Here is a 16,018-nt window from a genome sequence, read left to right as displayed (position 1 = left end):
TTGGTCGCCTTATCTGAGGAAGGTTGTTCTTGCAATGGAGGGAGTGCAAAGGCGATTCACCAGGCTGATACCTGGAATGGCAGGAATGACTTATGAGGAAAGATTGCGCAATTTGGGATTGTACTCGCTGGAGTTTAGAAGATTGAGGGGATCTCATAGAGACATACAAAATTCTGGCAGGATTGGACAGAATGGATGCGGAAGGGATGTTTCCAATGGTGGGGGAGTCCAGAACCCGGTGCCATGATTTGAGGATAATAGGCAAACCATTTAGAACCAAGAGGAGGAGAAATTTCTTTACCCAGAGGGTGGTGAATCTGTGGAATTCATTGCCACAGAGAGCAGTAGAGGCAGGTTCATTGAATATATTTAAGAGGGAATTATATATATTTCTTCAGTATAAGGGAATTAGGGGTTATGGAGAGAAGGCGGGGATGGGGTACTGAACTTTAAGATCAGCCATGATCTCATTGAATGGCAGAGCAGGCTCGAAGGGCCGAATGACCTACTCCTGCTCCTATCTTCTATGCTTCTATGAGGTAGCATTAAAGTAGTCCTCAATGTGGCAGAGGAAGAGTAGAGGGGTCTTGCCTGTGTAGGGTTGTTACATGGATTGCTGCATTTAGACATCAAAAAGGCAGGCATAGCTGGGCCAACGTGGGTACCCATGGCTAACCTTTTGCATGGAGAAAGTGGGATGAGTCAAAGGAGAAGTTCTGCCAGCCGGAGGATAATGGTGGAGGGGGATTGTTTGGGTCTATTGTCCAGACAAAAACAAAGGGCTTTCTTCAAGTTATGAGTAAAAAGTTAGGAGGTACCCGAATTAAACAACTTGGGAGAAAGGAAAAAAAGGGTAGGGAGAGGACCACAGACAAAAGGTAATAATTGGACATGAATAGAAGAGGAAAGGTGAGAAATGATCAGGGAAGGGGGTGGTTCTATGGCTGCAGATCTGGTGGAGATAGAGCTAGAGGAAAGGAGAAATAGGGATAGCTGGGGGGGGGGGGTGAGAGAGAAAGAGGGGTGGAATAGTATGGGCACTAATGGAAACCAGAGAAGTCAATGTCATCCAGCCAGATGGGGCCCAGATAGAATACAAGGTGTTGTTTCCCCATCTGTGGGTAGTCCGAGTTTGGCAGTGCACAAGACCATGGACAGGCACTAACAGGGATGAAAATGGGGTGGGGAATTGAAATGAGTGGCCACCAGGAGATTTCCGGCACCACGGCAGACAGCCTGCATCTCCCTCTTTCCCCCCCTCCCCCCACAAATCAATATGATATACCAGCATCATTGTCTGATAGGGTACGAAAAATTGTTGAGGGGCCCAAATACACTGGATATATCTTTCAACCACTCCTGTCGGGAAAGAGATGCAAGAGCATCAGAGTCAGAACCACCAGACTGAGAAACGGTTTCTTCCCATTAGCAGTGAGATTGCTGAACAAAATAAATAATATTCACTTATTTTTGTGTATGTACACACGTACTGCATACGTATCACTTGTCTGGTTGTGTGTCCGTATATTTTTGCTCCGAGGATTGCTGAATGCCATTTTATCGGGTTGTACTTGTACAATCAGATGATAATAAAGAACTTAAACTCTGAGGTTAGACATTTGTATTTAATAGACCTGCCATCCAGGAATCAATCTGCGGAACCTTAGTTAATCTGAGATACTCAGAACTTTGTTGGTGCTAAACTGACAAGATGTTCTTGACTACTGCACATTATTCATCAACAGGTTTAATCTCTGAGTGGTCCTGGAGAGTCCAGAGGGAGTGCATGGGAACCAGGGCCCCAGCAAGTTCAGAGGGAGCATGGCAAACATTACCTAATTAATTAGATGCTAAACCATTAGAAATTCTGAATGGTTGGCTAGTGAATTAATTACTGCTCATTAATTTTTTTTTAAGGAAACAAAGTTGTATACAAGACTCCAGATATGATCTCCACAAAGCTCCAAATAATTGTAGTGAGAAAGCTTTACCCTTGAAGACAATACAGGCCAAAACACCATTTGTCTCCTTAACCTACCTGCCACCTCAGTGATTTGTATGCAAGGATATCCACCAAGTCCCTTTAAATATTAATACTTTCCAATCTTTCACATTTATCACACAAGTTTTAGGTCGGGAGCTTTGGGATTTAAACAATGAAGTTACAATAAATTTCCAAATTAGGATAGTGCCCAATAGGATAGTGATGAAAGGAATAAAACTGAATACATTGGTGCCAATTATCAGCATCAAATCAAACTTTTTGAGAGTTTGTGGAGTTGCACTCCTGACTTGCATCTTGAAAATGGTGATTAAGCTTTGAAGAGTCCGGAAGTAATCACTGATTACAGGATACTGTGCGACTGATCTGCTCTTTTACCCACAGTATTTATGTGGCTGACCCAGTCATATTTCTACTCAGTTGAGGCCTATATTGGACCCAATAACAAACTCCCACTAATAATCCCAGCCACTTCCTCGCTCAACCCACACTGAAACTAATACTACATCACAACCTGTCAAGCCAAAATCATTTCTAAATATGGTGTTGATGTTATTGGTTATTAACAGTGTGGCCTTACTTCATCTAACTCGATACTTCCCACCCCCCCACTCACATACCACCTTAAGCAATCCCTCTGCCATAAGTGCTCTGTAAGGGATTGCTTAAGCTGGTATGTAAGTGGAAAGAAAAAGTTTGAAGATCACTGTTTTAGTCGTACCTAATTGACTCGTTATGTGCATGGTTTCATAACTCCAAAAGAAATGGGCCAATGACAATATTTCCTCAAGCAAAATATTTCATTAACAATTCGGTGGTTCTCAACTCTCACCCCCCCGCCACTCACATACCACGTTAAGCAATCCCTTTCTAATCACAGAGCACACTTATGGCATAGGGATTACTTAAGGTGGTATGTGAGTGGGCTTTGGTGAGGTCAACAAAGGTGATGTAGAGTCCTTTGTTTTGTTCTCTGCACTTTTCTTGGAGCTGTCTGAGGGCAAAGACCATGTCAGTAGTTCCTCTGTTTGCGCGAAAGCCGCACTGTGATTCTGGGAGAATATTCTCGGCGACACTAGGTATTATTCTATTTAGGAGAATCCTAGCGAAGATTTTGCCTGCAATGGAGAGCAGCGTGATTCCCCTGTAGTTTGAGCAGTCTGATTTCTCGCCTTTGTTTTTGTACAGGGTGATGATGGTGGCATCATGAAGGTCCTGAGGCAGTTTTCCTTGGTCCCAACAAAGCTTGAAAAACTCATGCAGTTTGGCATGGAGAGTTTTGCCGCCAGCCTTCCAGACCTCTGGGGGGATTCCATCCATACCTGATGCTTTGCCACTTTTCAGTTGTTCGATTGCCTTATATGTCTCATCCTGGGTGAGGACCTCATCCAGCTCTAGCCTTAGGGGCTGTTGAGGGAGCTGGAGCAGGGCGGAATCTTGGACTGAGCGGTTGGCACTGAAAAGAGATTGGAAGTGTTCTGACCATCGGTTGAGGATGGAGATCTTGTCGCTGAGGAGGACTTTGCCGTCTGAGCTGCGCAGCAGGCTTTGGACTTGGGGTGACACCGTGAGCAGGAAAGGGCTTTGGCAAATACTAGAGCGCATCGGATGCCCCCCAAAGTTCCTCAACATGATTATCCAACTGCACGAAAACCAACAAGATCGGGTCAGATACAGCAATGAGCTCTCTGAACCCTTCTCCATTAACAATGGCGTGAAGCAAGGCTGTGTTCTCGCACCAACTCTCTTTTCAATCTTCTTCAGCATGATGCTGAAACAAGCCATGAAAGACCTCAACAATGAAGATGCTGTTTACATCCGGTACCGCACGGATGGCAGTCTCTTCAATCTGAGGCGCCTGCAAGCTCACACCAAGACACAAGAGCAACTTGTCCGTGATCTACTCTTTGCAGACGATGCCGCTTTAGTTGCCCATTCAGAGCCAGCTCTTCAGCGCTTGACGTCCTGTTTTGCGGAAACTGCCAAAATGTTTGGCCTGGAAGTCAGCCTGAAGAAAACTGAGGTCCTCCATCAGCCAGCTCCCCACCATGACTACCAGCCCCCCCACATCTCCATCGTGCACACAAAACGGTCAACCAGTTTACCTATCTCGGCTGCACCATTTCATCAGATGCAAGGATCGACAATAAGATAGACAACAGACTCGCCAAGGCAAATAGCGCCTTTGGAAGACTACACAAAAGAGTCTGGAAAAACAACCAACTGAAAAACCTCACAAAGATAAGCGTATACAGAGCCGTTGTCATACCCACACTCCTGTTCGGCTCCAAATCATGGGTCCTCTACCGGCATCACCTACGGCTCCTAGAACGCTTCCACCAGCGTTGTCTCCGCTCCATCCTCAACATTCATTGGAGCACTTTTATCCCAACGTCAAAGTACTCGAGATGGCAGAGGTCGACAGCATCGAGTCCACGCTGCTGAAGATCCAGCTGCGCTGGGTGGGTCACGTCTCCAGAATGGAGGACCATCGCCTTCCCAAGATCGTGTTATATGGCGAGCTCTCCACTGGCCACCGTGACAGAGGTGCACCAAAGAAGAGGTACAAGGACTGCCTAAAGAAATCTCTTGGTGCCTGCCACATTGACCACCGCCAGTGGGCTGATATCGCCTCAAACCGTGCATCTTGGCACCTCAGTTTGGCGGGCAGCAACCTCCTTTGAAGACCGCAGAGCCCACCTCACTGACAAAAGGCAAAGGAGGAAAAACCCAACACCCAACCCCAACCAACCAATTTTCCCCTGCAACCGTGTCTGCCTGTCCCGCATCGGACTTGTCAGCCACAAACGAGCCTGCAGTTGACGTGGACATTTACCCCCTCCATAAATCGTCCGCGAAGCCAAGCCAAAGAAGAAATGTGAGTGCGGGAAAAAGTGTGCAAAGGATTTCTTAAAGAGATAAGTGGGTGGAAAGAAAAAAAGTTTGAAAACCACTGATCTAACTTATTGTCAGTCTACTCTGAACATCAAATTTCATGAAGTATTTAATTATGAGCTGTGGTCACCTTCCGTCACATTTTTATAAAGGCAATTACATCAATTCTCTCTTAATTTGTGCAGCCTGTTGTGGCACCTGTGTGAATTTAAATAGTGCTGTAAATCTGACCTTTGAACTTTTTCCTGCACTCTCACCCTATTTCCTGCTTGATTTTGTTAATGTTACTAATTTATTCTGCTTATTATTTTCCATATTCCACTTCCAGCTTCGTTTTTCTCATTTCTAACTCTTTCCCTTAATTTTCCATCTCCCACTGGCCTTTGGAGGATTTCCCCAAAGGGAAAGGTTCCATTATTGTCACATTTCGAATGCAACATGCATGAAATTCTTGGTTTGTCTACTGGAAGGAAGACAGTCGCCACTTTGTCCAGCGCACCTCACAGAAATGAGGCACAGCAGTCCCAGTCCTTTCAAAATGATATATCCCACCTCTCCAGAAACAATTCAAAATGTTAGAAAGCTAAACCACTGAGATTGCAGAAGATGGATAACCAGAGCAACACACACCCAATGCTGAAGGAACTAACTCCGTGTAGTAGATAGTCGACTCTCCAGCCCTATACCCTTCGTCAGGCACATATCTGATTTTCACTTCCTTTCCGAGCTCCCCAAAATCTGCAGGCAGGACCATCCTCGAGGGAAGCTGCGGATTTAACTCTTGCCCCCATCCCACGCCACGGTGCCATACCATCCTGGCATACTGCCATCAGTCAACTGCTGGTAACCCCTCCGAGTCCCCGCTATCACCGGCTTCGCGGCGACAGTAATCACCATGGCGGCCTTGGCGTCTTTGGCGAAGACGAATCTGCCGATGCGCTGTCTCTCCTCGTCCTGCACGCAGCGAGCCGCCAGCGACCAGTCGGCAGAGCTGGGCCGCCAGCGACCGGAGCCGAAAGCCCAGCGCACGCCCTCCATCGCCCCGCTGAACCAGGCCGCCGCCTTCTGACGTGATCTCATGCCCTCTGGGAGGTCCGCTGGCCTCATGACCTCCCCACCCCCCACTTCCGCCCCACGCTCCGACCCCTCTGCTGCAAGGAGCGTTGCTCAGAACACTGGCCAATGAACAAACAGGGGCGGGCCCGACTTGCTCCGGAATGAACGACCTGCGGCCGGGAGGTGGCGGCTCCTTTGATTGACAGGGCAACCATCGAATGGGGAGCGCGAACACTGAGGTGAGCGGGGCAGGTCATTTCCTCTTGGGTCTTGGTGCAAGGAACGTGGACGTTACTGCCATCCCTTCAGGTTAACTTCGAGTATCTTACAATATAGGCACTCGCCCTTCATTTCTGTCTGATTTCGAGTAAATTGAATCGATTGTGTGCATTTTAAATGGATTCTATTTTTTTTTCTCGGATTTGTTTTAAGGCGGTTGAGAGATTCCACCTTTTGTGCTGTTTTAATGGTATTGTGGCCTTTTGTGTTTGTGAAGTTCTGAAGCATCAGACGTTATCTTTGGAAATGATTATTGGTATCTTTTATTCCATTTAAACTGGACACTTCAGGACAAATGTGAGCGTCCTTACAGCTTTCTGCCAAACACAGCAGTTGCGCGTAGAAAAAAAAGTCTGAAAGGGAATGATCGATAAGTATATTTTCCCCATGTTTTGCAGGTTGGATCATTCATTGGCTGAAACCCTTCCGTGAAAATAAAATACTTGTAGGAGAAAGAAAGTTAATGCTTTCAAATTCATGCTATTTTATTAAGTTTTACTCGTCTGAAAGAGGGTTCTGAGTGCAAATCGAAGGTTTGAGAGAAATCTTGGGTCAAATTAGCCATAAATGTATTGAATGGTTGGCCAATCGTGAGGAGCTGATTGGCCAACACCTGCAACTGTTAAGTTCTTAAGGGAGTGAAAGCAGCCAAATTGGAACATGCATTGCATTAAATACCTTCAAGCTGTCCCAATAACTTGCCTGCAAATAGGGAGTAGCTTTCTTAATAATATTGATTTAAAAAAAAATTCAAATAAGAGGTTTCAGCTGATGCCAAAAGAGATCTTATTCTCAAGGGGAACAGCGTTGTTTAATTTTATCCATGGTGGATGAGGTGCAGTGCACTTTTGCCTTTGATTCTTCTTGGCTCCTGGTTCCATTTAGAAGACTAACTAAGATCAGAAATCTAGAAAATGGAATACGTCGTTAATGTTAAGTGTTTAGGAAGTGGATCTAGAAGAAAAACTACATAAACAGTATACACATAATGTAAGAGTTCTTTCACTCCATTTCTTAACAGTGAAGCTTCTGGTTTAGTTGTATCCGTGCTTGTATAAGGTCCTAAACAAACTTTTGGCATTATTTTGCTTTGTGACTACAAAAAATACAAGTCTTGTGGTATTTTGTTGGATCTGCATTGATGAGGATTGCCAGCTTTTCCCTGATCTTCATCAATAAAAGCAAGATTGTTCCCATGTCATCTCCTTGTTTGTTCATCTTTAAAGCACAAGGCAATATCCATTCTATAATGGTCAAGCTAAAGCAATCTTATTGTGATCAGATTTTGGCTTGTGATTCATTAGTTTTATTCTTCTACTCAGTTTGAAGCAAATGCTGTTTAATCTTAAAATTCTGTTTCTAGCTGCAGGGTAGATGTCAAATGCGCAGTATAAATGGTGAGGAGGGCTGTAGTTATTTAATAGTTATTGGATTAGAAAGGGATTGAATTGATTAGAAGTACGAATGTGTGCTGAAATTACACAACAACGGTTGTTCATTACCTGTTAATAGAATACTGGAGAATTCACACCTTAAAGTGAAAGATCCTTTTTTTTTTGGTATTGAAATTGAGTTTATATCGTGTCTGCTGATGTCATGGAATATCTGACTGCTTGTTTCAACACTTGATGCTGGAGAAATGACGTGCTGCAGGAAAAGCGTTTGCAACTTCATAAAGTTGATTCATGTTTGTAAACCTGTTTGTGAGCTTGCTTCAATTGCACAATATATGGGTTTTCTATACTAATCCAAAGTAATAATCTTTATTTAAATACTTTTAGAATGAAACAATTCAAGAGGAAGAGGAAAAGCAATTTTACATTGAAAGAAACTGAAATCTTACTGAAGGAGGTGAAGGATAAGAAAGATATAATATATACCCAGCAACATGATGCTGTAACGAATGAGTTAAAGTGGATGGCTTGGAAGGAAATAGCAGAAAAAGTCAGTGAAGCAAGTTGTAGTGAACAACGCACTGCATGTGAAGTAAAGAAGAAATATACTGATTTAAAGTGTTACTTGAAGAAAAAAGGGGAATGCTTCGACAGGATGGAATCAATAATGACTAACTATAGCCCTACTTCACTACATTGTTTTAACCACAATGTTTTCAATGGTGGAACATCCTGTCACTTTGAAGATCCTTTATCGGTCAATGATCCCAATAAATCTCTTTGTATAATCAAAGTAGAAGCTTCTGATGATGTGGAAGAGGAGGACCAGGAGCCACAAAATGCAGAGGTTTGTCCATTAGTTATTAAACCACGATCTAAGAGAGAATGTGAAGAACTTGGTTTCTGACCGTTGTGCTTTCTGGCGTCTTATTGCAGAGGCATTTGCAAAACCTCTCAGAGATTCAAAGATTTGAACACTTGACATTACATTAATTTAGGAACATAAAAGTGATTGTATTTCAGAATTCTCCATGTGCTCATCAACAACAAGGAACTGTGACAATGTTAATCAACCATTCGCAAGCTATTATTCTCTTGCATTCCTTCTTTATGACTTCTAACAACTGCTTTACAAAGAAAACCAGGCAGATAACGTTCCTTACAATAGTTTTAAATTTGAAACAATATACCACAAAAGGCAGCGCAGTGGAATTTCTAGTAAAAGTGCTGCCTTAGAACTTCAGGGACCTGGATTCAATCCTGACCTTCAATGCTGTCGCATGGAATTGCGACCACGTGGATTTCTTCTGGTATTCTGGGTTCCTCTCGCACACCAAAGACACAAACATTAATGGATTAATTGACCACTATAAATTGTTCCCTGTGTACAGCTGAAATTCAGGGAGGGTGAGAGGGAGGGGACGAGGGGGTAGACTGAGGAGTTGATTGGAACATGGGAAGATTCCAAATAGGGGAGTATAGAATTAATATAAGAGTGCGAACTTGATGGTCATTGTGGATTGAAAGTTCTGTTTCCATGTTGACTCTGAATGATAGGCTGTGCTTTCATGTCTTTTGAGTTCTAAACATCTGATTCCAAAAACAATTGCTGCATCTATTACAAAAAAAATTAAAAATATATTTGAAATGTCATATCTCATAAATGTTTCATCCTATAAGCATTCATTGGAGTGCATTAACCTTACTGGTCAGTTTGAAACTGGGAACCTGACCTTCAGTGCAATCACACTTTGGGTTAACTATTTCATCAATGTTGGTTGTCTGGTAAAAGGTTTGAGAACTTAGAAGGGCCTAGATAGGGAAGACATCCAGCACTTGGGGTGACTGTAGCAAATAGCAGAGGACATCGGTTTAAGGTGAGTGGAGGAAAGTTTTGGGGAGGTGTCAGAGCTAGTTTTTTTTTAACAGAATGCTTGGAATGCATTGCGGGGGTGGTGGCGGAGGCTGGTACAACAGGGAGATTTTAAATATTCTGAGATAGGTAGGTACATGGATAGAGGTAGGGAAAAATTAGATTGTGGAGGAGTAGATCAGCACAGCATTGTGGGCTGAAGGTCTGTACTGTGCTCCAATGTTCTGTGTTCGAAGAATGAATGTTTAGACTGGTGGACAGGATACCAATCGAGCAGGACACTATGCTACCCTAAGATTATTTTAAAAAAATGAAATAAAAGTTTAAAAATCAGATTCACATTCTGCTTAACGCATATAATGGGTACTTGGTAAAGGACACAAGGTAACATTTTATATTATTAATTTTGCAGTGAACACTGCGCACTAAACAGGCGGTGTATAAAATGATGCTCTCACTCTTGCAATAACATGAGCAGTATTTCTTGAATTTGTTCATATTTTTTAAAATAGTATTTTTTTTCCAGATTAGAAACCTGGAAGAAGAATCTAGAGTTATTGCAAGTTCAATTCCTACCATACGGAGATTGGAAGAAAGTGAGAACTTTTCTGAAATGGGAGAGCATTCTTCACGCTCTGATCTACCTACAATGTGGAATTGCAATTCAGACACACTTTTCTTTATAGAGAAACAGCGGTTAGAATTGGAGAGACAGCGTGTGGCCTTGGAATCAGAAAGACTGCAGGTGGAGAAAGAACGTTTGCAAATTGAAAAAGAAAAGTTGCGTTATCTGGAAATTGCAAGTGAAAGGCTACAGTTAGAAAAAGTTCGCTTGCAGCTCGAGAAAGAGCGTTTGCACGTCAAGAGAGAGAAATTTAGGCTATTAACCATGCAGGCTGGTAAATTACCATGGGAGAAGGAATGTAGTTCACTGACTGAAAATAAAAAAATAAAGCCCATGGATATTGAAGCAGAAAAGTTAAAATTGGAAAGGGAACGATTACAGCTACAAAATGAAAGACTACAGTTCCTAGATATAGAGTCTGAAAAGCTGCAGATAGAGAAAGAGCGTTTGCAAATTGAAAGAGAACAGTTACAGTTGCAAAAACATTGCCAGAAAAGTAATTCCATTTAATTATTAACATTTTTTTTTAAAACCCAAGACTTAATCATGAATTTGTTTTAGAAATATTGACTTTAGAATTCTCTCATCAGTAACTTCCAAGTTCAACTTTCAACAGCATACAATAAAAAAATGTTAACTTTGGATTTGAATTTTGATTGTCTTTGCTTAAACGATACTGGCATATGAATTGGTGTTTAAATGAAGGATTCTTTTAGTCTAGAAAAAAATGTTCTTATAATCAATCTCAAGGAATTGTTGGCAAACTCTTCAAAGAAATTGCAATCAAGACATCTGATTTATTTTCTACCAATTCTAAGACCTATATATTTTGGCTCTTGAGTGTTTTCCTTATTGATGGATCTAAATTGTTGAATTAGTGCCTGAAATCATATCTCTGGCAAATGTTAGCCACGTCCAGAAGGAGTGCAAGAGGCCGAGGATGAGAGGTGACTGGGAGGTGCATAAGATCAGGAGAGGCAAAGGTAGGGTGGTCAGCCTGCACCTTTTTCCCAAGACAGCAATGGCCATTGCCAGAGGACATCAGTGTAGGATGAATGGAGGAAAGTCAGAGAGAGGTAAATTTTTACCTGGAATGAATTACCAGAGTGTTGGTGGAGGCTGGAACAATGTAAGAAAAATAGGTTATGGGCTGTGGTGATTGGGAAAGGTTAGATTAATGATGGAATAGATAGGCACACAATATGATTGGGTGAAGGTCCTGTATTGTGTTGCATTCAATGTTCTTAAGCATATTAACTGTTTTTTCCACGGTAGTCTGTGTTGTTTCTTCTTTTAGCCCTCATTAACCCAATGTGTTGCATTCAGCTATATTGTACTGATTTCCTCAGTGAAATCAATCAATTAGAAATTCTGACATTTTATCTGTGTTTGCAACCTCCAAACAATTCCACTGAGAGAAATTCCTGTTTTATCTGCCTTGATTGGATTTTTATCTCAAACTATGGAAACAAAGAAGTGTAATGTTGCACTGAGTTACTTAGTTCATGACAGTACATACTGTAATAGAACAACTAGAGAAAGACAGAGAAAAATATCTTTGTTGCCAATCCAGTTAAATGAGATTGAGAATATTTAGGTTTGTTGCTTCAAAACAACATTCACTGTTTTTTTATCACTGCTTTTAAGCTAGGATAACCAAATAATTCCATTGTTTTATTAAAGTTTTAGGTGGGCCATTGTAAATCAGAAAATGTGAGGAAAAGAAAAGTTGGGATTCCACAGGAAAATATGTTTTATGCCATCTGACTGCAACTTTACAATGAGTGTAGACCACTCTGGTTTTTGCCATTTATTCTTGTCTACATGGAAGTTAAACAATTTTTTGAAAATGTAGTTTTATGATACCAGCATTATCCTATTTCAGCTAGTTCATTTGGTTAACTCATTGTTGGTGTGTTAGAAGTTTTTAAAAATAACATACCTGCGTACAGTGTGGTAGATGAAAAATCTGTTCATGTTATTAAAAAATTGCACTGTGCTTTTGATAAAGTGGCAATCTCGCAATAAAACTGCTGATCAGTTGTTTAAATTTGAATCCTTCTTCAGCCTAACCAAACTAATGCTGGAAGTTTTCTTGATTTTTAGATTTCAGATGCTAGCTTCAGTAAATAATTGTTAATTTTTAACTATTGTCATCGAGCACCTCAGATAAATTTTCTGGAAAGAGGCAAGTTTGCAAGTGGAATTGGTGACAATTCTAATTTATATGCAGGTGCAAGAAATTCAATTTTTGCTAATATGTAATTTTATTTCAGTAGAATGGTATTGGGGGGGAAAAAAAAACTAATGAGATTACAAAACATGATACTATGCATGGTTTTAGGAATAGTGCAGATTAAACTGAACTTCTATTGCCCTGCAATTATACCTTTTGATTCAAATAAGAAATGTAAGAAAATTTCAGAGGTTCTTTTTAAGTACCAAAAAGAGAATTAAGGTTGAACTTCATCTGATTTTTCATTAAATATGCCCTAATGTTTTCCTTTATTAGATACAGGGATAAAATGTTATCGTTTGTTACTTGGACAAAATGTACAAAAGAGCATTGGCTGCCTGTTTAAAAATTCATAAACATTACTGCAATGCGTGTTCAGTGCAAGCCATGAAGGAGAAATTTCTAGCCGAAATAGTTCAAAATGATATTTTACCAAATGTCTTTCATGTCACTTGTAATACGTGGAACTGGGCCATGTAAACCTGGGTGGTTAGTTAATTTAGACCAGTAGTTTTCAAACTTTTTCTTTCCACTCACATACCACTTCAAGTAATCCCAATGCCAAAGGTGCTTTGTCATTTAGTAAGGGATTGCTTAAAGTGGTATGTGAGTGGAAAGATAAAGGTAGAGAACCACTGTTTTAATCATACCTAATTGACCTGTTATGTGCATGTTTTCATAACTCCAAAGGAAATGGCCAATGACAATTTTTCTCAAGCAAAATATTCCACGAACAATTGGATCTAGAGCAGTGATTCTCAACTTTTTTCCCCCCAACTCACAAACCACTTTAAGCAATCCCTTACTAATCCCAGAGCACCTATGGCATAGAGATTACTTAAAAGTGGTATGTGAGTGGAAAGAAAAAGTCTGAAAACCATTGAGCGTCCTTCAATGTTCTTAATTCAAGGTTCTTGCTCTGGTTGCTATTCAATAAAACACAATTACCTACATTATTGAATCACTTAGAATAACATCTTGAACAGCTGTTCATTGAATACAGAATTATATGAAGAATGTCCACTCTGAGGTATGGGTTGTTGGGTCAAATAGTGGATCAAAAAACCTGAGGACTTTTGGATATGTTCATATAATAGAAAAAGGAAACTATTCAAGGAAAGGATAATTAGCACATTTTGAATTTATCAACTAACAAACCTATGCACCTGTGCTGGTTTTAAAAAAAAAACTACACAAACAATTGAGTAACATGGTTATTGTAGTCTTAATTAAATGCTTAGAAAACAATTTTATTATCTTCCTAAAATTCTAACTAAATTATTGAGTATAGTTTTCCACCAATGGTCAGAACGAAGGTCCAAAAAAAATGCAGTGGGCAACTAATGCTGAATCTCTGGCAATTGTAGCAGTTGTTACTCATTTTAGTTGTTTAAATATTGTGAGTTTATCGATTGGAAAAGGGCTTTTGTCTTATTGTGGCAATGTTGGCCCATCATGAATAAATTCTAAAATGGATCAAAAATTTGATATAATTGATAAGATTAAAAATTTTAATTTTACTTTTGGCCCAAAATGCCCAAAATACATCCAGCCAAAAAAATTATTCTAGTGATGGAGAAAACTGGAAAGACTCAAAGAAAAACAGAGTTTTTGATTAAATTATTGTTCTGTGCTTTTCACTGGATTAATTGATATGCTAGCTTGTTGGCTTAATCACCTGAGTTCAATGTCCGAAATGGAACTGTACATGATATATCTGGTGTCCTCTGTAATGAATGTAGATTTTAGTTGTTTCACAGTTAACCTCTTTAGTTAGAATAACTCTGTGGTGATATCCTGAAATGTGAAGAGTATGTACTGTGCAAAATGGTATTTTTTTTCGAGATCTGAAGAATGTTACTCTAGTTAGAGTCTGGATGGGGAGGGGGAGAAAACATTGTTTTGAATTGTATTGGATTTTACCAGCAGTTCCAACTAAAATTATTAGTTTTTAGTTGTTGAAATTGCAGTATTCTAGACTTTGGGGCATGTCAAGTGTGCAAGTCTAGATGTAGAAGGCAAAGGGAAGATAAGTTGATCTTAATTCTTGGTTTAAGTTTTACTACTCTATTCCATGCCCCTGGAATCTAGTATGCAGACGGCTTGTGTGGCTGGTTCTCTGCATTCCAGCCAAGGTTCACAGGGAAGGTTGACTACTGATTCTGGATGGGGATCTGGGGCAAGGTGATTTGTGCCATTTATAAATTCTCAAATTTAAAATAGAACATGTTTAACTTTGTTGTAAACTTTGAAGTTATGTCAAATTACATTTCTATATCAATTTTTTTTCTGAGAGACATCAATTTTTTTGGCTTAACAGCACAAAGCTGGTGAATAGATTTGACACAGTGATGGAGCTATCACTTTATTCAGGAAATTTTTTTTTAAATGATCGTTTTAGCTTCTAAATCATGTACTTCCATGTTTTTGTTTTTTCTTGATCACTGTTATCATGAGGTAGATAATTATGTAAACAAAAAATATTTGGCTAGCTTACCAAAAATCAAGTTTTTTTCTTTAAAAAAAACCTGTGAAAAATGTATTCCTTTTTAGATTATTTTAAGTTGATTGTGTAACTGAGAAGACAAAATGTGAAAGATCAATTATTAACAGTGGTAACATTTGTTGTATTTTTAAAAAAAAAAGAATTTTCAACCAATTGTCTTTGGAGCCATGTTTTTTCTATTTTCACATTTGCATGGAGATTGTTGTCAAATTAATATTGCATTGAGCCTCAACCTGCTTTTTAAACAAAGAATAATTTTCAGTTGCAATTTGTATCAGAATACAGTATATAAGAAATTCCCAAGATGGGGAAACCTACTCAAGGCACATTAATTAATTAAGAACATGAACAGTCTATGTAAGAATTTAAAATTCCACATGGAAGTTTTTGCAGTAATACTTCAAGATCTCCAACTTCCAAGGCTGAAATGAAAAAAAAACCAGAATATTTCAAGTTTAAAAAAAAGCAATTGGTTTATTCCCAAAGCCTGAATTTTACAAGGCAAAACAAGAAAATGCAACAAAATTTTATTTGACTTGTCAATGCAGTTTTTGATTTTCCTAAAAAGTGTTTTGTATGAAATAAGAGGATGTAGCTAATAATAAAAACAAATTACATTTATTATTTGACAAACTTAATAAAGTTATATTAGTGAAAGAGAATTTAAACAATAGTTTTGGCTGGTGGCTTCAAATAATTGAAAGCTTATTTGACTATCTATTTTAACATAGAATAGTATAGCACAGTACAAGCCCTTCAGCCCATGATGTTGTGCCGACCTAAAGAAACCTACTCCACATCAATCAACCCTTCCTTCCCTCACAACCCATAACCCTTCATTTTTTTTCTTACATCCATATGCATATCTTAGTCTTTTAAATGTCCTTATTGTATCAGCCTCTACCATCACCCCCAGGAATGATTTCAAGATATCCACTACTTTTTTTTAAGAACTACCTTTAACATTTCTCTAAGCTTTCATCCACTTACCTGAGATAGATGTCCATTGGTATTGGCCATTGCCACTCAAGGAAAAAGGTACTGGCTGTCCATCCTATTTATGCCTCTTATAATTTTATATACAACTTTATGAATTTAATTTGCATTGGGAAAATGACTTGCTATGTATTTGAACAAAAAAATGGTTTATTG

General features: G+C 39.6%; 2 protein-coding genes across 5 annotated transcripts in view; one reads left to right on the top strand and one right to left on the bottom strand.

The window, feature by feature from the left end:
- The window catches only part of aasdhppt (aminoadipate-semialdehyde dehydrogenase-phosphopantetheinyl transferase), a 55,926-nt gene extending 49,914 nt beyond the window's left edge, over positions 1 to 6,012 (bottom strand). The window contains exon 1 of the mRNA XM_069891225.1: positions 5,792 to 6,012. Coding sequence (XP_069747326.1) covers positions 5,792 to 6,004 — 213 coding nt within the window. The 5' untranslated portion in view covers positions 6,005 to 6,012. The remainder of the gene's footprint in view (positions 1 to 5,791) is intronic.
- An 86-nt stretch (positions 6,013 to 6,098) lies between these two features.
- msantd4 (Myb/SANT-like DNA-binding domain containing 4 with coiled-coils) lies at positions 6,099 to 15,448 on the top strand. Of its 4 annotated transcripts, none has more exons than XM_069891222.1 (3): positions 6,099 to 6,192; positions 8,014 to 8,473; positions 10,026 to 15,448. In XM_069891222.1, the coding sequence occupies exons 2-3, from the start codon at positions 8,015 to 8,017 to the stop codon at positions 10,632 to 10,634; spliced, it is 1,068 nt and encodes a 355-aa protein (XP_069747323.1). In that variant the 5' UTR covers positions 6,099 to 6,192; position 8,014; the 3' UTR covers positions 10,635 to 15,448. The 4 variants fall into 4 exon arrangements, with proteins under 4 accessions (XP_069747323.1, XP_069747322.1, XP_069747324.1 ...); XM_069891221.1 differs by lacking the exon at positions 6,099 to 6,192 and adding an exon at positions 6,204 to 6,262; XM_069891223.1 differs by lacking the exon at positions 6,099 to 6,192 and adding an exon at positions 6,290 to 6,422.
- Positions 15,449 to 16,018: the final 570 nt, after the last annotated feature.

This window comes from Narcine bancroftii, chromosome 7 (genome assembly GCF_036971445.1).
Source record: "Narcine bancroftii isolate sNarBan1 chromosome 7, sNarBan1.hap1, whole genome shotgun sequence".
Taxonomy (NCBI): Eukaryota; Metazoa; Chordata; class Chondrichthyes; order Torpediniformes; family Narcinidae; genus Narcine; species Narcine bancroftii.
The sequence above is the reverse complement of the archived record's forward strand: the minus strand, read 5'-3'. Positions and strand labels throughout refer to the sequence as shown.